This window comes from Phaenicophaeus curvirostris, chromosome 1 (assembly GCF_032191515.1).
Source record: "Phaenicophaeus curvirostris isolate KB17595 chromosome 1, BPBGC_Pcur_1.0, whole genome shotgun sequence".
NCBI lineage: Eukaryota > Metazoa > Chordata > Aves > Cuculiformes > Cuculidae > Phaenicophaeus > Phaenicophaeus curvirostris.
This window is the reverse complement of record NC_091392.1, coordinates 156,006,801-156,032,220: the sequence shown is the minus strand read 5'-3', so window position 1 is coordinate 156,032,220 and position 25,420 is coordinate 156,006,801. Positions and strand designations below refer to the sequence as shown.

Sequence of the window (25,420 nt, the reverse complement as noted above, 5' to 3'; positions counted from 1 at the left end):
GATTGCAGTGGAAAGAAAAATCTAGGTTTGCATCCGAAGTAATTATTATAAAAGGCTACGTACAGAAATAATTTCAATTGCATTAGCCCTACAGAAACCAATTTAAGGCATTTTACACAAAAGGTGCTGGGCTCTGTGAAAACTATTTCACAAATGTATCAAAACGATTCCATAATTTTTTCTCTTTCTGTCCATAATACATTACTTCTCTGAAGTTACAAAGCCATAAAGAATCTTTCCCTTAAAAGTTCAAGCTCTATCTTGCTACACTACTATATTTATATATACACATTGCCATATGCTGCTAAATACTGTATCTCCGTAAGCAGCATTTGGTGATAGGAGAACATGGGATTTTTTTTTGACTTCAGTTTGATTGGGACTCTCCCAAAACCACAGCTGTGCCATGTAGTTTCAGGTATAATCTATAAACAGTATTGATAGGGTTTTTTTTTTTTTGTGTCAAATTAGGCTGAATTGCTAAAATGGATCCATAGAAAAGCAAGTTTAATGTTTAATGAGATTTTTTTTCAACCCAACCCTATTTCTGTGTAAACCCAATTTTATTCTAAACTTGACTTGAATTCAAATATCACTCCCGTCAATTCACATTTAACTGTGTTAAATACTAATCTAGAAATACAGCATCAAAACTGGAGATAACAATCTGCATGCTTTCAAGCAATTTTCATACGTCTGGAGCTGTAAAAGTTTAACAAGCAAGTATAAATGTCAATTGATACCCAAATCAAGACATCTGACCTACTTAAATAACACTCTTTCTTCGAATTTGTTAAATGTAACAAAATTGCTAGTGGAAATAAAATTATACTGCTCATCAAAAATCCATAGTAACCTAGGATGAGCCAGTATATAAGTGTCCATAAATTTATGTAGTTTGACATCCCTAAACATCTGAATGCAAATCCTCCGTTGGTAAATTTGTGTTCAGATCAGGTAGAAGTAGAAAAGAAGCTTCAGAATATTTTGGAGATGCAAGTGGTCCCTTCTCCCCCTTCAAGTACATGCACATATTCTCAAATTATTTACAAAATATTCGTGCAGCCTCAAACTCAACTAATAACATAAAGCTGAAATCTGAACTCCTTCAACTTGTCTTTGGGCAGGTTTCTAAGAAATATTACTCCGTAGCTCTTAGAAGCAGACTGAGATTGACTGACTACTCAAAATTAGTCTGCATTATTTAAAAACTGAAACAGTACATGTGTAATTATGTTACATGCATATAATAATATACACACAGCTCATGTAAAAATAAATTGAATGAAGCCCAGAATGTTAAACTAAAATAAAAGGGAAGAAAATATTTAACAACAAACCTCAAACCAATCAGTGACAGAACTGATGTGAAATGTTACCTGGTATTGTTATTTGTTCAAGTTAATCTTGCTATAGAAAAGCCACATTTTTTTTTTTTTTTTTTTACTGTTGGCCTTGCTGGCTCATCAGTATAGCAGAGGATACAAGACACAAATTCTATTCTATAGTTACAAGGAAGAAACAGAATTTTACTGCAACTGAATGAATGAACGAACCAGAATGTAGTCTATAAATCCTAATAATACACTAGGTTGAAAAAAAGAGTCATCAGGATTTTTGTCAGATGGTCAAGAACATATACCTGCAGAACATGTTTAGAACAGGGAATAAAAGCTAAAGGTAGGGTTTGCTAAAACCTGGAGAAAACCACAAAATAAGTGGACCAAATGTCTTTGTTGCTACATCCTTTATCTGCAAAGAGAAGCATTAAGTGCTACTAAAGGCACAAAGATAGAGAGAAAGGAGACAAAAGATCTAGTGAGCTAAAAATGACTGAAAAGACAGCTCAGCCTGGAGAAAATGGTCATAAGGTTGCTGGTGATTCAAAGATAGATGGGACATGTGGCAGACAGGAGGAGAGACAGACAAGAAACTTTAGTTAGAATTGTTTATCATTAGGAAGCACAGATTTGCCAAAAAGGAATATATTTGCATTAATGAAATTTTAATTTTGGAAGATTTTTTAGGCCTGGGGTGATACTTAAAGGTGAGGAGTGAGGAAGAAAGAGTACAGCCCACTTGTAACATGGTGGTTGGGGTATTTAGTGAAATGTCGGAGACCTCTGTGAAACCTTGGATAAGTAACTGAAGTTTAGGCTTTCTCCAAAGCCTCCATGTGTGACCTCTTCATGTTTGGGAAGAAAACTCACCAGATGTGTAATGGAATCAAATAATTTCTGTGAGAGATGTGAAAGACTGTTGTGCCCAAATAATGCATATTTTTAGGAAAAAAGGACTACTCACACTAAGACTTGTTTTAGGTAGCAAGATTTGTCTTCCCTGGAAATTTGTCTTTAAAGGATCTTCAGAGATACTGATAGATGGTACCTCACAATATCTAAGATAAATAATTGCCATTCTGTGCCTCTTTTTTGCTAATGATGAACAGGGATACTCCATTTCCCTAGTCCCTCTCAAGAAAAAAGACAACTTCTTTAGCTAATGCAACTGTTCCTGTTTAAATAAACAAATTACACCACTGGATGCTGCCTAGTGCTTAAAGTCTCAAGCCTCAGAATAAAGGAGAAAAAGCAATAATTTTTTTTTTATCCACTGTGCCATGAGACAAAAGCCTTTCATGCATGTTATACTGTTAAGTAGCAATGCTACGTAACTAAAAATAAAGGTGAAATGAGAGCTGATTGAAATACTGACAAATTTTCTTGAAACAGCTTGATTTAACTGTGTTGACTTTAAACTATGGACAAACCTCTGTGACTTCCTTCAACTTTCAAACAGACCAGAGACCTCAGCAGTGGGGAAGCTGGGCAGAAATACTGTGACTGCTTTGGAGTAAAGTTTGGGAACTTACAGGTGAAGATGGCAATGTTACCTCTTTTATGGACAATTGTTGCTATTTCAGTGAGTCAAAACCAAATAAAATACGAACAGTTTCCAGAAAAGAAGGGCTTACTTTACTCCCCCTGCTTATAGTAAAAATCTTGGTTAACGACAAAGTTCTCATTTGCTTTGTTACCGTGACAAGATTTCACACAGGTGCAGTGCGCAAGTTTGTTATATGACCACATGTGATGCACGATAAGAAATGCAAACTATGTAGTCAGTTTTAGAAAAGGTGGTGAGTACTGTAAGTGAACATGCTACATTGGCCAATTAGACTCAAGTGATTGTGTTGGTCAGCAGATTTGAATAGGTTAGACTGTTGGAAAATGTTCTGACTGAATTAATCTGAGACCTTAAGACCTCTTGCTTGGTGTTAGAAGTTTGCTTCAAAATTCTTTGTTCTCCTATGCTTTTTAACAGATGAGAAAATGGCTAATATATTGTTTATCTTTCATGTCCTCTATTATGATGGTACTCTGGTCTTTATCATTGTTTCATCAACAAGGGTCATAATCACACATGTTAATATCCTCATAGTCCATGTGAGTAGCTGTCATGGAAACATTGCCCTGTTCAGTACATTACCTGCCCTAATTTTCGTGGAATTATGGATTGTTTTTTGACAACATGTTCTCAGCCTCACAGTTAAGTGTTAGCCTTTAACTGCTGAATTTCTTTTTGAAATTAGGGGTTTTGCCGTTTCGTGTGATGTTCCACTTGTTAACTCTATTCATTCTCATCCAGCAGGTATGAACATTTATAGGGTAATACAGTAAATATAACTTTGTAGTCTTTGAAATGTGGATTTCTTCTTAATATATGAAGTTTGTTCAGATATTTGTTTCCATAATTAAATTTGCAGAAACCTGATTTTCCCAGCAGAATAGTTAAAAAAATTTCTGTACTCAGTTTCAATGGATTATCTTTGGAAGTAAATTAAAAACAAAACCCACAACTTGCATCGGTGCTGTAATTTATTTTTCATGTTGAAGTAATAAAATAGTCTCAGTGAATAAGGATAGTTACATTTGATAATGATTCAGAGTTGATTAGTAAACTGAAGGCAACTGCTGCCTGCTGAGACACTGCATGCACAGTCCACCTCCCAAGAACACCTCGAGCTCACAGCCATTTTGCATGGAAGCAGCTCAAACTGGTTCACACGGCTGTGGGAATCAACCTTCCTAAAAAAACTGTAGAACTGGGATAATTTTTTTAAGTGAGACTTGGATTATGGAAGCTTTCTATGGGCAGAACTCCTAGGGAACTGGGATAGACCAGCCTTTACCAGAACTCTGAGGCACAGGTTCCTCTGTTCTCCCTCTTTAGCAGAAAATATTTACTCCTTTCTTTCAATTCTTTCTGATTGCCTTTTTGTCCTAAGTTTAGTCAGACTTCAGGTAGTCTGCACTGCAGTTGCAGTAGTGTAAGTAGAAGTCATCGGCAGAAAAATCTGCAGTGCAGTAATGCTAAAAATTTGGGGACAATGTAAAATCAATGCAATTAATGTAAAGTGGAAAACCTCACAGGTATCTACAGCACTAGTTGTGTTATTCATTAAATCTATTTTTTTAAGAGCTTCCACTGTAAAAGGACATAAAATGGCAAGAACTTCTGGATTGAGGAGCATAAAGAGTTCATAGAATCAGAGGATTTTTTCCTTAGGACTTAGGTCCTCTTTCTTCAACAGGTTATTGTCTTCTTTTTCATTTCTTAATTTACCAGCTGCTAACAGAAGACACATATTTAAATAGTGGCACACCAAAAAATTACCTTAGAAGGAGAGTTAATGGATGTAAGAGATAAGCAAATAGAAGCATTGGAAATTATGTAGATTCTCGCACTTATGAACATGAATGCTCTTTCTTTTATTTCCTTCATTCCCAATATAATTTGCTCTGTAGATTTAATACCTCTCTTAATATCAGAAAAATGCAGTGTATGAAGAGAGTGTTCAATCTTTAGGGACTATTCAAGAAATGTATGCCTAATACCTCACACAAAGGCATCTCCATCTCCTGATTAGATATCACCATGCATAGTAGGAAAATAAGAGGATAAATAACACGGAAGACACAAATTTCTAGCAGAACTTGCACAAGACAATCACATTTTGGCAATGATTTGTCTGTTTTGTTGTTTCATTGGCAGTTTGTGAGATCCAGTCCAAGCAGAGCAGAGCCCCTCCTGTGAACAACCCAAGAGACAATAGCCTTCAGCAACCCCCCTAGTTCTTAAGCATCTCTCTTAGTCCTTGCCCATATAAGTCCTTGGACATCTAAAAATAGCTGAGAGCACCTTGGACGCCCAGTCTGGCTGCATCAGTTGAAAACTGTCACCAAATTACTGAAATTTAGGCCAAATCTAACAGAAAGGCCCTAGAAGTCCATCAGCTCCTTAGACAGCAGTGAGGAGCCAGTAGAACAGAGGATCTGCCTCAGAGGACTTTGTTGCCTGTCAGTAAGCTTACAGATCCAGAATAATCAGATGGAAATAGTATCAATTAACACTGAACAATCACACAGTAGGAAAAATTAAAATGATCCTCAGTTTACCTTGAAATAAAGTTGCTGAGGAGAAGAAACATAGAAAGGGTGTGTAGGTGGGTAGGAAGAGATGGACAGGAGGGAGCTTTGAAAGGGTCTTCTTGTAGAAAGCTGCATATGCAAGTTTAGGAAAAAAAAAATCAAAGAAAATACCTTCTGCTTGGTAACTGCTCTACCAGGGCTGATGAAAAAGTTTGTAAAGAATGGCTTGAACTCTGCTCTTTAGCTTTCTCAAGGCGTTGGATGCTGAATCATGAGATCTGCTATAGAGTGAACTACTGGAGCAGCAGGAAGAACTGCTAGAGCCGACGTAAGACATGCGTGATTTGAACACCTAGCCAGCAAGTCCTGCACACTAGGCTGGATCAAGAAGAATAGATCATCATACTTTGAAGTAAACAAAAAATGGGAAAAAAAGAATGGCATACAAGTGGCTCAAAACATATGCATTTTTTTATTAGATATACTATATAGATAGTTTGTAAATACTTTTTGGTAAAAGTGCTTAAGTATACTATACCCTAATGTGCTGTGTGTTTTCTACTTTAATTTCATGCCTAAATCGATAGCTAATTATAATTTGACAAGAAAAAGAGATTGCAATGGATATGGTCTACCTGCTCTGCTATTAGATTATAATGTGGTTGGCTGGCTTTACAGCGTTTCCACGATCAGTCTATACCATTTCCAGAGTCACTGTAAGAATCAGGAAATGAATTTCTGGCAAATCATTTCAACACCATGCAGAACTGTCACAGAAGCCCTTTGTCTATGGCTGATGGAGAAGGGAAGGTTTTGATGCCTAATTGTTGACACTTGTTTGTCCAGGACTTACACAGCTTCCACCTCCAGTCTTACAACCAGATGCACATTAGCGAAACTCTCTCCAGGACCATGGTCATTTAGGCAATGGTTATTAAAGCAATGTATCCTTGAAGAATCTGAGAGTACAATTGCCATCACAAATAACATCCGTGTCCTTCTCGAGGCCTATCACACAAAATCGTATGCTCCCCACAAATGCACACAAGAGACCTTTTCTCCCCCACCCTGCAAACCTGTTAAGAAACGGACAACTGGATCTGTAAAAAAAGCCTCTTCTTTGATTTTTGTGCTCACTGGTCATTAAAGGGTTACTTTTCAGAGCAGCACAAAAAAAGAAGAGCTGGTTGACCAAAGATTTTTTTCTTACAAAGAAGTGTCAACCCTGAGCTTGTAATTAAGAAGTTAAAATCTGTGATCTATATATTTTTATATATATAAAAATAGATGATCATACTAAGACTAAAAAAGTGAAAGAAATCTCCATGTCAGTACTATATATTTGTTTGTTCTGAAATTTTGCAGAAGAAATCCTTGTGATACAGAAATTAACAGACATGAAAGATGTAGTTAGGTATGGAACTCACTACTGATCCAATTGCTGTTAGTCCATTACAGAATTATCATCTTGGTAGGATAATGAACATGGTAGCAGAAAGTCCTAATTGATGTCAAAAAAATGACAAAAGGAAAGAAATTATATCACAAGAGATTATTTTCTGTCCAGAACCTTGAGGGGAGATTTGTCAGGAGCGTTGTTTAGCTTTACCACCGTGGCTGATGGTGAGCTAAGTGGAAATCTGTGCCAATTGTATAACATGGATAAACACTAAAAGAAGCTAGGTGAGATCATGCTACTACTCAATTTTTTACTGGGCATAATGATTTAAATCCTAACCAACTTTAACATGATATTCTGAAGCTAGTGGAGTTACTATTATACTAAAAGATAAACTTATTTTTCAGCTGTTCTACCTTCATAGCAATCTGATGTGGTTGACAGATGGAGTGCAAGACATTCACCATTGAGACAGACTTTTGTGTTGGAAAATATCCAGATTTCCTCCCTATAGCAGTGATCATTTTGATGACCTTAATCATCCTACAGAAGTTCCTATAGGAAACCTGGCTGTCAGTGAAGAACAGTTGCTTTTTTTGTTCCTTTCTTGAACTGTTTTTGTTTTCTTGATATTCTGTTGAAATGCAGCAGCCTAGAGTCAGGCCTGATTCAGAAAGAAAACTGTTTTTGTAGTTTCTTCCCCCCTCCTTTTTTTCTTGATAGGGAAAAACACACACTGTATGATCCTTTTTTACATTTGCAGCATAAAAGGAAATGAAGCTCAGAAAGTCTCCTGTAATAAAGGTTTGAGAAAGAACTCTCTCAAGAGTGGATATTGTCATCAGAGATATCTGAAAAAAGCAGGAAGCAGTTCAGTCTGGTGTCTGGTACTCTTTGGAAAAACAAAAAAGGGAAGCAGATTGCAGTACTGCTCTCTTCTTGTAGAAAACTGCAAGTGTTTGTGGCATGGTCCGTAGTCCAAGAGTATAAGAAAAGATGAAAGTTGGCTGTTCCTGTAGCTAAAACACAGTTTCTCTGACCAGATCCAGGATTATCTCCACTGTCTCTGCAGTATGAGACTAATGAAGATAATAAGCAACGTCTGCAGTGACCAGCTAGGCTGCGTGGCTGAAGCCTCCACCTCCCTCCTGTCGGAGTCGACTGATGGTGCTTCGGTTGTGACAAAATCGAACTCAGTGGGACAGATGTCATCTGTACAGCCGCTTCCGCTGCCCGAGCCACTGGTTTCGTCACCTGGCACAAAGGAACAAGGGGAACAACATGAGGGCCATGAGTTACAGCATTTGTCCTTTTTCTCTGTTCCAGCCAGCACCCTGGTGGGATAAACATATTGGAAACAGGAAAGAGCTTGTTGTGCTTTCATTCAGTAAATCATCCAAATCAAAGCCACTGTGATTTCACTAGGTGCTGAAATGCCTTTTTTGAAAAATGAGTGGACTGTTGGCATTACGGAAAGCCCTCAGTGTCTTGATGCATTTGACATGAAGGTGAGCAAGAGAAGCAAAAGGAACAAATACATAACTGGAATTTCATGGGTTAGAAAAAGACTTTTTACAAATGTTATTGGCAGCACAGAGCACAAAGACCAAAGAAAGATATTCTAAAGGAAGAGATTTGTAAATCCGTTTTAAAAATATACTTATTTCATGACAAGTAATGGTTTCTTACTTGTATCCTGGAAGTTGACATCATTTCCATTGTACGCATTCTTCAATTTGTTAGTCATGACACGCAAGGCCATGATTTGTTGTCGAATGAAGGTGTCTGGCCTTGTGATGTCCACATCTACTTCTGGATTGTTGATCTGGTTGGTTAAGCCATCGTTCATAATCTCAGGCAAATATCTACATAGCAGGATGATTAATTTAAAATGCAAAATGTTTCAGAAATAAAAGACCGTACAGTAAATGCTGTGCTAAACGATTTGATGCTGATAATGATTACACAATTCCTAGACAGCTCCAGCGAAACTATTTTAAAAATATGTTTTTAATTTTACAGACTCTAGAGGCTCTTTTTAGTAGCTCTGCTGCGTGGAGCTCTCCAACCTCCTAACTCTCCACATATGCTTCCCAGCAATTGCACTGGCTCTGTGAGCTATGGAAGACGTTCGCCAGCCAGCAGCAAGTCACTGTATGTTCAGCTCTTCTACTGTTATGAATGACTGAACACTAAATAAAGCATCCAACAGTGCATGCTTCTATTTTTATTTCTTTCTACTTAAAAACTATTAACTCCTCTGTAATATATATCATATTTGTTGTTTGGAGATGGTTTAGAGGGCTATCTTGAAGCATTGTGGCTCTCCTTGTTTAAAGGAAGCATTCAATTAATTTTCTTCTCCAGTTCTTCCTTGCATCCTGTTTTTGACCACCATAAGCAACATCTCAAGCCTATCTGACATCTGGGCCCACAAACAGCATTATGACTTTACTAGACTCCAGTGTTGTCTTTGGTTTGGTTCTTATTCTTTACAAACAGGCTATACTTGCAACTCCCACGTGCTTTGCATGTAATATACTTAAGGAGTGGCATTTCTTAACCATCCACACGTTTTACTTTTTTATTTAGCCTCTTAGCTTATCATTTCTTGATTACTGCAGGATTCCTTTCTCTGACCTTGGCAAATGCAGTATTAAGCTGCTCACAGGCAGCAAGTGTGCAGGTATCTCTCCCCTGCAAAAATCAGCCCATGCCTCCAATCATCCTATGGTAAAAGTCTTCATGGTCTTTTGTTAAATATGCACACTTTGTCCCCTGCTGGTCTTTATCCTCAGGAAACTCTCCTTTAGGCATCTGCAAAACTACTTTTTTTCTATTTTGGATCTCTGTTAAAAAATATCTGTGCGTTTTACAGCTGCTAGGCTGATAAGGGGCTGGGATTATTTCTCAGTGCTGGCATAGTATCCTGAGAAAATGGTCTATCACTGCTTCCCTGTTCTCTCTTGTCTGTCTTTATTTACCTATTATCTTTGTCTCATATTTGGACTGCAAAGGATTTGGGGCAGATCTACCCTTTGTTCATGTTCCTTATTAGTATATGATCTGTTTTGTAATTAGTTTGCATACCAGGCTATTCTACTGAAATCTGTGTGGGACTCCTTGTGTGGACATGTTCTCAGCCAGTAATAATAGCACAGTCTAGCTTACTAACAGCAGATTTTCATGATGCCTTGTACCAAATACAGTTTAAGAGTATTTAACCTCACTCTCACTTGTGCCAGCCTAATTCTCTGTCAATATTCAAATTTGGGGCTGGTGCCAGTGCATACTGGTCTGGAATATAATTTTTTCCCTTAAAAGTAGACATGAAAGTAAAGGAGAACAAAGGACTTTCTCTGCTAAAGTCCTGTTAAGGGAGGACAACTTTTTTTATTGCTTCTGGAGGTTCACACAATGATGACTGCTTTGCTGCACCAGGGAAGGTTTTAGTTTCATCGTAACAGGTACTTGCTCTGCAAGATGAGACTCATTTGTCATCAGTGGCCTTTGAAAACTTACATGGGAAAAATCCTGGGGGAATGTGAACATATAAGAACAAAACATGACTGCCAAAAATATCCAGCCTCAAACTGTGTGTCCTGTTGTTTCACTAGTACCATGATAAGAAATAACAATGCTGCAGGGATCCCATCTAGACCCCTGTGCTACAGGCTTAACTACGGTGAGAACACAGAGCCACTTCCCCTTGTACAGAGGACTACAGACCACAGTGTTATGAATCACCAAAGATAGAAATTGGAAATAATTCTGCAGAGTTGCCTGGAGGCAGCAGGATGGAGACCTTGGCACGCAGGCAAGCTCTGGGCTGCAAAGGAACAGCACCTCCATCTGTCACACGTCTCTACAAATGAAATGGATGCTGTAGATAAATTACTCAGCCTAGAAGTAAATCAGTGATTTCAAGGTGCAGTTGATTAAAAAAAGTAAGAATGTAAGAATTGCCCTACCAGCTCAGAGAGGATGTCCATCTTGCCTAGTATCTTGTCCATGACAATGGCCATAGATGTTAGAAGCTAGAAATGATTTGAAATCACTGAGCATTCATGTGGATTGCTTTCCTTTTTATGAAGGGTTAGCTGCTGTTTATTACAAGCCATCCATGAGAAGCTATGGCTAGGTCTGAATGGCAGCTCACAGGTTTTCTTTGGCTGATTTATGTTTGATTTCATCTTGTCTTATCATCAATAAAAAAAGAAAAATGTACTGACTTCTTAGTAAGCTATTCATATGGTGAGAATATGAGTTAGTTTGGAGTTTTAAAGCAGTTGGAGTCCTCTGGTGTGTGTGTTTTTTATTAAGTTTTATATTCTGCACTGTGATCAGCGTGGACCTAGTGCCCTTCTGAAAACCATCTAACTTTAAAAGGGCCAGCCCATTCAGGTGTAGGAAGTGATTCAGTCAATCTATCACACTCTCCACCTCCACCCACACATGTCTGCCTTGGGATCTCATAATCCCCAAAGTATTTGTGGCATGAAGGGTTTAACCTCTCAGGAAAACGGTCTAGTGCACCTCACCTAGGGAACAGGGATTGTTTAGCCTGAAGCTTTTCTTGATGCTGAGGTGAGACCTTCTCACTCTGTACAACTACCTGAACGGAGGTTGTCGTGAGATGGGTGTTGATCTCTTCTCCTAAGTAACAAGAGGAGAGGAAATGTCTTCAAGTTGTGCCAAGGGAAGTTTAGACTGGATATTAGCAAAAAATTCTTCACCAAAATGTTCATCAAGCACTGAAACAGGCTACCCAGGAAAGTGGTTAAGTCACCATTCCTGGAGGTATTTAAAATATGTGTAGATGTGGTGCTTATGAACATGGTTCAGTGGTGGAGTTGGCAGTGCTAGGTTAAAAGTTGGGCTCAATGATCTTAAGGGTCTTTTCCAACCTTAATGATTCTGTGATTTTATACTTAAATTCCCAGGTGAATGAGCCTCTTGGCATTTAGGGCATAATAGGAATAGAATTATAGTGGCTGAGGATTCTTCTTTAGGTTTATACAGATACCAAAACCTGTGTTTCTAAATGCAAATGTCTGCATTTGAGCAGAGTCACATTATTGCCAGATAGTCAACACAAGAAGTAGTCAAACTAGTCAGGAGTTTATTTGTCACTGTAGTGGGGACAGCTGTTGGAGTCCCACGTGCCTTTGGCCAGATGACTAGTTCATTAGATTTCATCTACTGGGATTTACTTTCACAAACACAGACATCTGGTGCCATTTGAATGCTCTTGGTTATTCCTCCTCTTCTCATTACTAGCCCTGAAAGCTGTGGCTGTCCCATAGGTCCTACATCATATCTAGAGGCTTGAGGGGGGGATCTTGTACATCTGGGGCATCTAAAATTATATTAAGTGTCTCTCTTTAGGCCGCTGAGTTGAGTCTTGAGTGCCACTTTAGCCATCAAGGGATATGCTGCTTGGTGTCCTGCTGCCCCTCCAGTAGGGTTTGAATATTCCGTAGATCTGGTGCCTTATTTATCAGCTCCATGAAGGTGTCTTGACTATTCAGACCATCTCACACATTACTAGAGAAGAGTGTTTAGGCAGTTGAAAATTGCCTCATTGACTACACTGGCAGGGTACTGAAGCTCTCTTCAAGTACCTTAACACTGGTGATTTTTAAAATGCTATGGCAGTTCTAGCCCAGATTCTGGTCAAGATGGGGGATAATGTCCTGTGTCATCTCAGACATGCCAGGGAGTCTCAAAGGACACTACTCTTGCTTGGGCAACACAAACAACTCCTTATTATCTCACCCACACGCATCTATATTTAAATGAATTTATACATATGAGTGTGAGGCTGGATTCTGCCCTCATTACTGTGCTAACTCACCTGTTTCCTCAGGGGTAAAAAATGGCAGAAAAGCCTACATTGAGTGTAAATATCTTTGAATTGTTTTCCCTTTTGAAAAGACTGGTGCAGATATGAGAACGTGCAGCCCAAGGTGTTTCATGAGTGACAGTCTCTGAGAGGCAGCCCAGCACATGTTCTGACAAAAGCATTTTGATGTGTGTGGGGTAGGGTTAAGTTATACTGAATTGGAAGCCATGTCTTGGGACCACTTTTTGACAGAAGATTTGTTGCTGGCTGGGCAAAGTTGTTCAACACAGCTGCTTTTGCTGCAGTTCTGTAAGTGGAGAAACCCCTGTGAATTTTAAGCTTTGCTGCTGCTTCTGCTCTCGTTAATGATATCTTTGTATGCCTGGCCATTACAAGAACTGTAAGACTGTTATAAATGAAAGAAGAGAATTGCCAGTCTCAATCAGTGTCTGTTCTTTGCATCCTTCTAGCAAAAAATAAGTAAAAAAACCCCCTCTTGTAGCCCTCTGAGTGTAGAGAAGCTGAACAATACTGTTTGTTTTTTGCTGTTTGCTCCTTGCTCAGCTATGTCAGGATTTTAGTGTAATTTACATTGTTTTCTGAAATATTAATGCTTTCTATTCCTCTGAGCCTTTCCACAGTTCTTGCTTGTCTCAGCAGACACAACAAAGATGTCTTTTGGCACATCATAGCCAAGCACCACAAAGTCTACTTAAAACCATTTTTTTTAAATATCCAGCCAATGTTCCATGGTGTCTGCTTCTTTTTCAAGTCTAAAAATTACTGATGAATATTTCAGGTAAAGGTTGTAGCTGTGAAAAAAAAACAACAAAAAAAGGAGGACTCTTCTGCTATTTAAAAGGCATCTGCCTTAAAGGGCAGTGTCCTCCATATTTCTCAGCCGCTTATATCTAGGTAGCACTGGAGTTTTTCCAGATGCATAAAATTGTAGAAAATCAAGTACAACATCTAGCACAGGCTGAGCGGGAGGTAGGTAGTCACATCTGGTCCAGAAAGATAAGTACAGTGGAAAATTTGCTTGTTTCGTTAACTAGATCACCTCATGTGATTCTGTTTGCTCAGAAGGTGATCCCCATAGGATATTTTCAGTTTGATGGTGGATTTTTTCCCTTCCAGCTTTGAGTAAAGTTCAAGGAGACAGAAGGGAAGGGAGCAAAAGGCTCATCTGCCAGTTTGTTGGAAGGCAGAAGCTGGAAAAATAAACTAGAGACATCAAATAAGAACAGGTAGTTTTTGCATTTATCAAAAAGTAGTTTATTCACACTTTTACTAGTGATGCTAATTGCTCATCTCTGCCTACCTCCAGGTAAAGAACATTCAATTTATTCTTATTGCAAGCCTTGATGGTCAGCAATGAGCAACTTTTCCAAGGCAGGTATTGATCTGGTGTCTTTTTTCCCACCTGAATCTCACCAGGAATGAAAGACAATGTGCTGAGAAAGTAGGGACTCACCTACCTATGGCAGGAGAAGAAGAAAAAATTCAGGCCAGCTGAGACTCTATGCTGTTTTTGTTTTGGTGAAACATTCTGTATTTTTGAATTAGATGTTAAAAATTACAGTGTTCATTTTCCCTTTTATTCCTTTCTGTATTTCTTTTCCCCTACTGTATATCATTCTGTTTCTTATTCATTGTACTTGGAGAAATGATAGGTTCCTCATGGACAGGAACACAGGTCTCATCTCTTCTATAGATTACAACATTCCAGATTTAAGACATATTAGTAGGTCTAAAGTTCTGGTGAGCACAAGCAGCAGGATTATAGTGCACAAGCACAATGTCTCATATGGATTGGTTGAAATGAGTTGGTTGGAGAAATTTAAGGTTCTTGTGGCCACTAGAGTGGTTGCAGGTTGGTTAACGTTCTCACTTCAGTAAAAGTCACTTATTCAAGGGCTAATATTTTGGATTTCATTTAAGTCCAAAAGCCTGAATCCCACCATTCTTGGGAAAATTCCTTAATTTCTGGGGGACATCTATTAGTGAAGAGGTTAACAGTTGTTAAGAATTTATCTGCATATAGTGAAGGAGCTAAACTTTAAGTTTGGTTTTAATTGTGTTTTTTAAATCTCAAATATCTTTAAAAAAAACTGTGTCTGTGCATCTGGCAGAAGATAACTCTTTAAAAATGAAATTATGGTCAAATTCTTTTGTGAATGTAGCTATGATGGGGAAGTCTGATTGGGCATCTCTCTTAAATGCCCATTGTCTGAAGTAGCTATTATTATTTTTTTAACATGGATTTTTTTTTTTAAAAAGAGATTCATCCACCTAATAAATATTTTCCTTTTTCCACAGCACTTGGTTTCTACCTAATGTGGCCTGATTAAAACAATTCTTTGTACAGGATCAGCAATGAGCTAAGTGCACCCTTCCAGAACGCCAAATGGATGACTCTGTTACTCCATGATTACTTACGAATTGGTGACCTTCATTTGGTGACCTGGTGTCACTGTAAATTAATCATGGTGGCAAAGTGATATTCAGGGAGTGTTATAACCACAAGTGACCTTGGTGTAATATTACCCTCAGGGGAAAGCCTAGCTTTCATTTTCTGTGATCTCAAGCTTGTAACACTTTTCCCCTGTGAAAGCAGCATTGAAAGGTGATGTAAAATGAAACATGAGGTGTAATGTCTATTTGGCAATTTGAAGTTTCTAGTTCTTCATACCACCACAGGATCTGATAAAAAACCAGCAACAACCTCCTTTCCCAACAGCAGCCAACACCATGTTGTCTTCTTACTTGTCATATTAACATGTGGGAAAACAGGAGGTGGCTAAATTTCCTTTATTTGTATTGTTGGCTGTTGCCTTGTTTTCTGAAATTCAAAATGCAACTCTTCATATAGCACAGGGGTGCTTATGATGGGTGACACAGTGAACACAGCTAGATAGATATATGCATATCGGCCAGATTTTGCTATCTTTGTTCTTGCTAACTAGCATTTGATATCAGATACTAATCAGCATGATCAAGGAAACATTCATGGTTTTTCTTTATGCGGCAGTAAATGTTCTTGTTCACCGGTCAAGAGGTGATTTTGCACCTAGTTATTTTCAATATTATTTGTATACAGGCCATGGCATTCCATGGTGTACCTCTGCTTTATTACTGTTCTCTCCAGCTGAAGCATTTATTAAATTCTGTTATTAAGACTAAGACTGCATCTTTTCTCTCTGAATGAATACGAAATAGAAACTGAACAAAGGAGCAGTGGCTGGGTTTGCAGAAACCATATTTTCAGGTGATACTTTGAAGCTGTGATTCTGCATCCAGTGAGATGTCTGTGTTAAATTAACCAAGGAGATTATCAGCAGAGGATAACTTTTCTCAGTGGCTCCAGAACACTACTCTTATAAGGTATCATAACAAGGTTTCTCATAAGATAAATACTGGAAAAGGAGGGTAGAAAACTACATGCATAAAACACACATCCATAACTCCCAGCAAACGTGGAAGTTGTGCCAGACCCTTCAGTACAGGAGCACAAGAGAGACGGAAGGTATCAGTGAGTTGTGTCACAAACATTAGTTTTGGTCATATAAACCATGAAGGATATTAACTGGTTTGTTTGACTGCTCTTTTGTAGAAAGACTAGCATATATCTCTTCTCAATGCATGCATCCTGATGTGATGCATGACATCCAGCTGGAAGGCCTGGAAACTCCATTTAACCAATGCAGCCTGGGGTCATAAATTGCAAAGAACAACTGACAAACCCCCAGATAATATAGAGGAAGATTAAATCATGTTTTTATTTCTCTCTTCACACTGTTCCCTTGTGATGAGTCCTGTAACGGCCAGACGCTCCTCCTAGCTGTCTTTCTCAGACTCCCCAAGGGCTTTCTCTAGATCTGGGGCTTAGGAACAGAGCAGTGACCCATGCTTTTGGACAGATTTGTTTATGTGTGTTTCAAAGTGGGTTCAATGGACTAGCAGCATCCCAAACAGCCCTCTGCTCTCATCTGTAAAATGAATTATTTTGAGCTTTATGTAGTAAGGCTAAGATGTGTTCAGTGTAAAACTGAAAGAGTGTACCTTATAAAAATGGTCAGGTGATGGAGTGGGTGCAATCTATCTGTGTATCTGTCCTTCCATCCATGCAAAACAGGATTTAACAGGTTAGTGATTTTTTTCTTTGTACACTGTCTTATTTTCACTGGGCTTTTATATTTTGTGTGCTTGTCTCTCTTGGTTTTTGGTTGTTGAGTATTTTTTTTTGTTAGTGGCTCATTTTCTTATGATGGTTTCATTTGAATCATTAGGTAAAAGGAAAATAAAGATTCCAGTCAGAAAGTATCACTGTTCTCCAGATTCAGCGCTCACCAGACACTCAAGCCTCTCAGCCTTCCTGTCTGCCCCAAAACACAGGCTACTGCTGCAGACCTGAAACCTGACTGCCTCAGGCGTGGCTCTTGAGCCAATTTCTTTCTGTCTTTCTCAGCAGGGATAATCAGCTCCCCATCAGCTGATGAATCCACTGGGACCTTTGGAGACACTTGCTCATCTGCCAGCTCCAGCCCTGCCACAGCCAGAGCCAAGCAAACTTCAAAATTAAAACTCACAGAAAACTCATCACAAACAAGGACAGATGACCATAGCATTTCTGATGAAGTAACATAAGGCCAAGCCTTCTACACAAGATAAGTAGGAATGTTACATTTATTCTCTGCTGGCTATTTTTCAGCTTTTTTTTTTAATTTTATTTTTCTCTTTTTTCCCCCGCAAATAGCCCTAAGCTTTGCCAGCCAATTGCAAGTAGAGCCAAAATTCCAATTTCTGTTTCATCCCAGTATGATATCCCGAGAGTGCAATTGCTTCACAAGCTGTCAGTCCCAACACAAGGATACTAAATGGACCTAAAGAGCTCTTTGAAATCTTGATATAAATTATCCTTCTGGAGCTGAACCAATGAACATTTTCTGTGTTCACATGCTGACATGCTGTGCACATTTACCATGACTCACATTCTGGCTTTAATGGAACCTTGACAATAAGTAATCTCAGCCACAAGCTGCATGTGGACTATTACTTGTTCTCCCCATTTCTGTTTCACTCTTTATAAGAGGGTTGTGAAATGCCCTCAGCTTTGTGATTACTTCAAGGCTGGATGGGGATATGGACTGAGTGTGGTGGAGAGGGGTCCACCTCACCTCGCCTTGGTGTGGCCATTCCAGCAGTCCTCCTCGATTGATGGACCAGCTGTCACTTGCTCATCCTTGCAGATTGTGTAGGGTAATGCTGACCAGAACTTTTTAGAGAGCTTTAGCTTTTCTTTAATGTCTGTTACCTGATTAAGAGACAATGAGAGGGAAGCAGGTTAAAAATATCAGGCACACCAATGATCATGTTATTATTAAGTTGTTTAATTCTGTAATGGTGATGACGGTGAAGGTTAAAAGGGCTGAAGGTACTAAAACTTAAATTCCTGTATTTATGAGCAAAGCACTCAGCATTTTGGGCTGTAGAGTACAAATAATCAGTCACCTTTTTCCACTGCCTAGACATTAATTAATTAATGATACATCTTGCTTTTTCTAGTCTTCATTTGTCTAAAGTTTTCTAAACATATCTTTCTAACAATTAGTATGCCTTACAACCTGCTGAAAGTAAATTCAGTTAAACAGTTTATATCACGTAAAATGTCTCACCCACCAACTTGGTCATGCCTTAGATAAATATTATATTTAGAGCTACTTGCACAGGTTTTAAAAATAATGCAGTGCAGAGCCGATGTTGAACTGATTCATGATATACAGGCTGAATACATTGCAGTACCTTTGGATCTCAGTAACAGTGAGGAGTTTGTGTACATATACATGCATGCAGAGACTATTTCTATCTTTGCTGTTAGGTGTAGATAAATATCTTTGTCTGGAAACAGACTTCACATTCAAGAAATGTTAGGGCAGTATCAAAACAGTTTCTTTATGTATAAACTCCTTGAACAATAATTTGATTTGGCATGATTCAGGCAGCAAGCAGGAACAAACTGATTTTTCAACATCAACTTAAAAAATAAATGGCTAAAATGTTATCAGTTCTTGTTCTGCATTTCATTTACTAGAGTGGAAAAATCTACAAGAACGATAGAAAACACAACAAAGGACAGACTACAAAGGATGAACAGTGCCACTGTTCTTATGGAAACAGATGCATTTCACATTAAGTTGTAATAGGGTTTAGGGGACCTTGTTGAATAGCTTTCAAAGGAAATCACTAAGCTTTATTCTTTAAAAAAACTCCAAGAAATAAAAGCTCTCCATTCTTCCATTCAGCTTTAAGGTTGGCTTTTACGTTGTTGAGGTACAATATTGTACTTGGCTATTTATGTCTTTTATCTTCTGTTCTGAAGACATGATAGATCTCTGAGCAAATGGTCCATGCTGATTTGCTGTGCTTAAACTATGGAATGTCACTTTACAAGCCAGGAGATAGAAACAGCCAAGGATGTTATTTCAGAAGCACTGTCTGCATTTTCACCCGTAAGAAATGAGAAGGACAGTATTTGGCTGCATGAGTTGTTGACAGCGTTTCTTGCCGTGATAGACATTTTATAAATCTCCTCCACACCCTTGCCAAGCCCTAGCTGCTTTGTTTTTGTGTGAGATACCAGCAGCATTTGCAAGCGTTTAAAGTCTCAGTAAGGGAGCCCCATCAAGCCAAAAATTAGATTCTAGTTTACAGACCATAGGCAAGCCTCCCGTAGAATTGGGGATGGTCTGAGTATGCCTGCCCTTTCTGATGATTTTAGTGCATGGAATGAAGGTCTTTGGGCAGACAGCAGACTCTTCTCTTCCCCTTTCACCTACCCTGAGGGTAAACACCCCAGAGTCTGTACTGGTACAGCTAACCAGCACAATGAACTCAATTGAGCTGACCAGTGTTCATGGAGGGGGGCGTAAACTCCTGTTAGCCCACCATGCAGTAAATCAGACAGAAAAATTCCATAGAAAATGTAGGGGGAAGGGTTATAGGGAGGAAGGTCCATTCATATAAGCTTGGGGAACATGAGAGTCAAAGGGACAGATTTTCTTATTTCTTGCTTGTGCTTGGATAACTATTTACACAAACAATCTGATATTGGTGATGAATAATTGGTTTTCAGAACAGTAACTAATTGCTATCTGGAAGTTATTTTAAGCTATTCAAATCTCATATGTTCAGAGTTATATTCTGTTTTCTACCATAATCAAATCACAGCTGATGCTTGAGGATTGCAAGCTTCCGTTTCAAACCACAAGTGAGTCAACACCCCTTGTAAAGGCTGTAATTTGGAGTACAAACCTTGTATTTCCATGGAAGTCAGCAAAAGAATGGAGACAGGTTCTCACAGCTCACACGCTGCACAGGCTTTCCAGACACTGAAAATCAAAATGAGGACTCCCATTCCCCAGCCACTTCTGAAGATATTAAATGATGTTTACATACGTGTACTGCATATAGACAACAAATCATTACATTTCCCAACAATAAAGAATGTTTTTGTTTGCATTTCAGAAGTGCACCTGGTAAAGTAAGATGGTCTTACTTTACCCAGGATTGTTGGTAAATGACAGCTAATTAAATCTCACAGACATTCCCCTGAGGCGTCACTCTGATTTTAGAACCTGGGGAGGAGGGAGACATTTACATGACTCACAAAAAGCAGGACTAGCAAAAATGAATACAGCTTAGGAACAGGCTACCATTTGCAGCCCTCTCTAGATACCTCCAATTCAGCTGTGATTTAATACTTTTTATACCTCTCAGATACTTCCCTTCATAGATGCCCACCCCTCCCCTTTACAGTATTTCACCATTGAGCTTTTAATGTCCTGTAGACTTGACCTTCAAAGTCTTCCTCTTCCCTGCTGTGTTTCCAAAACTCTGTTAAGCCCCTCGGTTTTGGTAATGGAGTTTATACATCTACCTAAACAGTTCTTAGAACCTTACCCTGAAAATGTTTTTCTGGTAGTGCAGTGTCATTTCTAATGGCCTTGAAAGAAGAATTGCGAGCATCAATTGATTTCACTTCCTCTTTCAGGAAGTAGGCTGATGGGCACATTCACTTCTGCAAGATGAACTTTCAGCGTTCAGACAGACAACAACTTTAGAGTACTTTTAATACAGCTTTAAATGTAGAACAGAATTAGGTGATGTGATGCCTGCCATGACATGTAAAAACTTGCTTGTGGGTTTTGGTGGCTTCAGTCCTAGGAACTCCTCAAGTATGACCACAGAAAGTCTATTAGTTCCTATGGTCACGCGTGCTTGTCCATACATTGTTTTGATCACCACCAGCATTTAAAAGATATGTAACATATGTACAATCCCTCAAAAAGGAGATAAAACCCACTAAGGATACAGTCAACGTTGCTTGCTTGTGATTTAGAAGTCAGACTACTCTATCCCCCTAGTGACCTGTGGACTTGTAAATGATTCCTTGGTATTTCCTATTCTTTGAATTAAAGACTAACTTTCTGGCTTCGTTAAACCTCTGTGGGAACATTTAAACATGAGATATGCAGTTTTGATATTTTATGCCTTTCCTTTCCACTTTCTCTAGAAGAGATTTATTTGCATTAAAAGAGCCAGATCTCTTTGGCTGTGGAAAGCCTGACTTTCCCTAGCTATCTTCCTGATGTAGCCTTGATATTATATTGAACTACTTTTTTTTTAGCTGCTTTGAAGGTACTAAATTTGCTTTGAATTGCAATATTTTATCTCTTGTAAGAAAAACGATATAGCAAAAGCCATACAAAAAGTTACATTTTTAATTTATTGGGGGATGTATGGAAATGGATGTTTAAATAGCCTAGCCTTCATCTATAATTGTTAGCAGAAGAAATGCATTACTGTGTAGGTGAGAGAAGTTAAATATTTGCGTAATTTACAAAGACAAATTCATATCCAGATTTATGGAAATGCTATCGTTACATGCCCTGCATTGAGAAATAGAGTTCAATTCTTGTTTCTGCCACTGACTTCTTCTGTGCCTGAGGCAGTCACATATGTCATGCAGTTCCTCAGCAGAACTTGGAACAGCATCCATGAGCTCAGTTCCAGTCCTACCAGCATGGGCTCAGTTATAACACGGTAAATAAAGCTGACCAATGTTTCTGTCTTCTTTATTCACCTTGCACTCTAAAGTAATGAAGCGGGCTAAAAAGCAAGCCTATCATTTTAGCAGCAATGAGACCTTAGAATTCCTTGTTTTAATTCAGGACATTTGGATGAATCAAAAGACTCCCCAGGATAATTTAAAAAAACATTGAAAATACCATGCAAAACTAGAAGATGACTACATTTTATATGGCATTAAAGATCCCAGTAAGACCCTTGTGAAGAGGGCAGCCAATTGCCTGCGGAGTCCACTTTGGTTTGATCTCCAATGGAACTATACTTCTTTGGTGGGGGGATACTGTGTACTTGGAAGCAATGGGGACCAAAAAGCAAATTTTAAAGTTAGAGGACTTAAAATAATTTTTAAAATGTAAATTCCCTTTTTTTCCTCCTCTTCCTCCCCTGCCAAATCCATCTCACAGTCCTTCCAGATTTATCATCCACACCAACATATCCTCCACACTCTCACAGATAGAGAAGTATCAAAATAATGTTCAAAGACAGTGCAATGTGTCCAAAACTGACCTAGATTCAACGCAATAAGTAAAAAAAAAAAATGAGTCTTACTTGTGTTAAGAATAAATGTTTCTCATTAACATTCTTTTTTTCCTTCCCAATGTTTGTACATTGCATTTTTTCTTGTTTATTCTGCATTTTAGGAAGATTTTCTCTTTGAAATGCAAGTAGAATATTCAGCTTGCCTTTCTGTTGATAACTTCTCCCTGGAGATGCTCAGAAACACCTCAATACAAAGTTCCATTGAGAGTTAAAACTTTATGCCCTGGAAAAAAGTACAAATGTTTCTGGCTGCTCAGGGGATGTTGCTTTTCTGGTGTACAAGAGTGCCACTCTGGATGAGGTACTGTGGGATTGTACGTGGTGGCATAGTCACTTGGAAGATGTTTCTAGTGGATGCTTGTGACAAGGCACTGTAATTTCAGGGACTTGAGGCTGGGCATGTAAAGTATATCTCACTGATGTGTCACACTAACAGAACAGCTACAGACAGTAGAAAGAGGCCTGGGGTTTTGCCTTAGAGAAAAGACATGAAAGTAGCAATCACAAGCCACGTTTGCGTCTGTGTAGTTTCTTTAGTCACATACTCCTTTGCCCTTTAATTCACAAGCAACATTTAACTAATGCCACTTCTTCATGCTACATTATTTCCAGATGAAAACCCAGACAGTTTTCTACTGCCTGCTGCTTGCTTTCCCCTAGATGTGTCTAACGCAGTCAGTCACACGCCCAGCACCCTTGCAGTCTTTATTAAAAATGATGTAAAACTTGTATAATGATAGACAGCTTTATAACAGATTTATGGATACAGCACTTGGTTGCTTGGGCAGCATGTGGGATTGTGAAGAGCACGCCCTTTTTCATGGGCATGGCCAGGTAGGAAGAACAAACAAATCATCAAGATCTGATTTATGTTATGCTGTACCAGCAGAAAACTGTGCTGTACTTTCATACATTGATCAGTATTTCTGTCCATTAGGGATTTAATCTGAAGGCATTCTAAAATTAATGGCTGACAATTTGTTTAAAAGGACATGGTCAGCAAGCACATACCATACACTGTTTCTAATTGGTTGTTACGTTTAAGTTTCTGCTATGTGTTGGCATCACAGTAAGGGCAAGTATCATATGTCACAAGCAGGTTAGTATAGGACAGCTGTATATTTTAACTGACATACAGTTTCCCTTGTAAATTCAGCTTAATGAGAAGCAGTTAACTTCCCCCGCTAAGTTTTAGGGGCTCCCATTTGAGAAAGATGTGTCTCCTATACATCCTTTGCTATATCTGCCAGCTTCATATAGATGTCTCAGAGGTACTAGGCACTTCAGTATAAGCAACTGAACCAGGCTTCCTCAGTTTCACTGAGGTGTTTGAATGTATCTAAAGAGGGTGTCTCTCTCAGAGGTTTTCTTACGGCACCTTCATTTCCCCACTGATTAGGTACAGGGAGCCTAGATGCATATTTTTGATTAGAACAGCTCATTAGGAGCCCAAAATTTCAATGCGCATTAGATACCTCAGCAAGGATGACCTGTTTTGGTTTCAAATAAGTAAGCCGTCTGGAAGAGAAGGACCTGGGGGTGCTGGTTGATGTCGACTGAACATGAGCCAGCAGTGTGCCCAGGTGGCCAAGAAGGCCAATGGCATCTTGGCTTGTATCAGAAACGGTGTGACCAGCAGGTCCAGGGAGGTTATTCTCCTTCTGTACTCTGCACTGGTGATACTGCACCTCAAATCCTGTGTTCAGTTCTGGGCCCCTCACCACAAGAAGGATGTTGAGGCTCTGGAGCAAGTCCAGAGAAGAGCGACGATGCTGGTGAAGGGGCTGGAGAACAAGCCTGGCTGAGAGAGCTGGGGTTGTTTAGCCTGGAGAAGAGGAAGCTGAAGGGAGACCTTATTGCTCTCTATAACTACGTGAAAGGAGGTTGTAGAGAGGAGGGTGTTGGCCTCTTCTCCGAAGTGACAGGGGACAGGACAAGAGGGAATGGCCTCAAGCTCCGTCAGGGGAGGTTCAGGCTGGATATCAGAAAAAAAAAAATTAATGGAAAGAGTCATTGGGCACTGGCACAGGCTGCCCAGAGAGGTAGTTGAGTCACCTTCCCTGGAGGTGTTTAAAAGGCTGGTAGATGAGGTGCTCAGGGACATGGTTTAGTGGCAGATAGGAATGGTTGGACTCGATGATCCAAGAGGTCTTTTCCAACCTAGTGATTCTAATGATTCTATGAAGCAGAACTTTATTTGCTCTATATAGCGATTATATTTCCATACATTACACATTTCCACACTTTCTTACAGCAATAATTTGAAACACCAAGCAGCTCCCCAACCAGCACGTGCTTTCTCGCGGAATATCTTTCCTCACAGACTATCTTTTCAGCATTTTTAAAAGCGGAGCGCGTCAGCTGTGGCCTCTGCGGGGTGAGGGCACGGTGCCCGGGGAGCTCCTCGAGATGGCAGCCTTGCTCAGCCTTGGCGCTGCCGCCGGTCCTTTCCGAGCACACCCGCGGTGTTTCCCAGGGAATAAGACCGTAGATTGTACTGCTGAATATAAAACTGACAACCCTGTTATTTTAAACTCGAAAGTGACAGGCTGTTATTTTAATGAGGTCTGCGAGTGCCAAGGTTAACCAAAGCTTTATTTCCCCTACAAAACGTTAAGGCTGCGGTTTCAAAAAGGGGGCTGTGAAATTTTATGGTTATTGATATTTTCCCAGTACAGATAAGTTCTGAGTATTTCACTTGGGCCCTTCTTGCCCAACAAATGCTTTTTGCTTTTTTTCTAAAAAATTTGACTTTGCAACCTTAAATGGTCCAGAGCTCTGCTGATAACTGCCTGCTCATGATTCATGTTTCTGCACAGAAAAGCAGATGACAGCTCTTCTAATCAAGAACTAATGCCGAATCCCAGTTACAAAGCACAAATGGGTGCTTGGGTAATTTGCAAAATAAAGCAAATGAGCTAGGCGATTTTCCAAAGTGAGACTCTTCCCACTAGAGCATTTTAAATTGAAATAAAAGGATTTTTTTCCCTCTCATTGTCTAACCACATCTTTGACAAGAAAAAAGTTAAAGCTGGTAAAGAACAACTATCAGCCCTA

The 25,420-nt window shown here is 39.1% G+C and overlaps 1 protein-coding gene across 1 annotated transcript in view; it reads right to left on the bottom strand.

Annotated features, from left to right (window-relative positions):
* Positions 1-5,546: 5,546 nt before the first annotated feature.
* GPC6 (glypican 6) overlaps positions 5,547-25,420 on the bottom strand; it is a 747,001-nt gene continuing 727,127 nt past the window's right edge. Inside the window, exons 8-10 of the mRNA XM_069878658.1 lie at positions 17,854-17,990; positions 8,521-8,696; positions 5,547-8,085 (exon numbers count right to left, since the gene is read on the bottom strand). Coding sequence (XP_069734759.1) covers positions 7,883-8,085; positions 8,521-8,696; positions 17,854-17,990 — 516 coding nt within the window. The 3' untranslated portion in view covers positions 5,547-7,882. The remainder of the gene's footprint in view (positions 8,086-8,520; positions 8,697-17,853; positions 17,991-25,420) is intronic.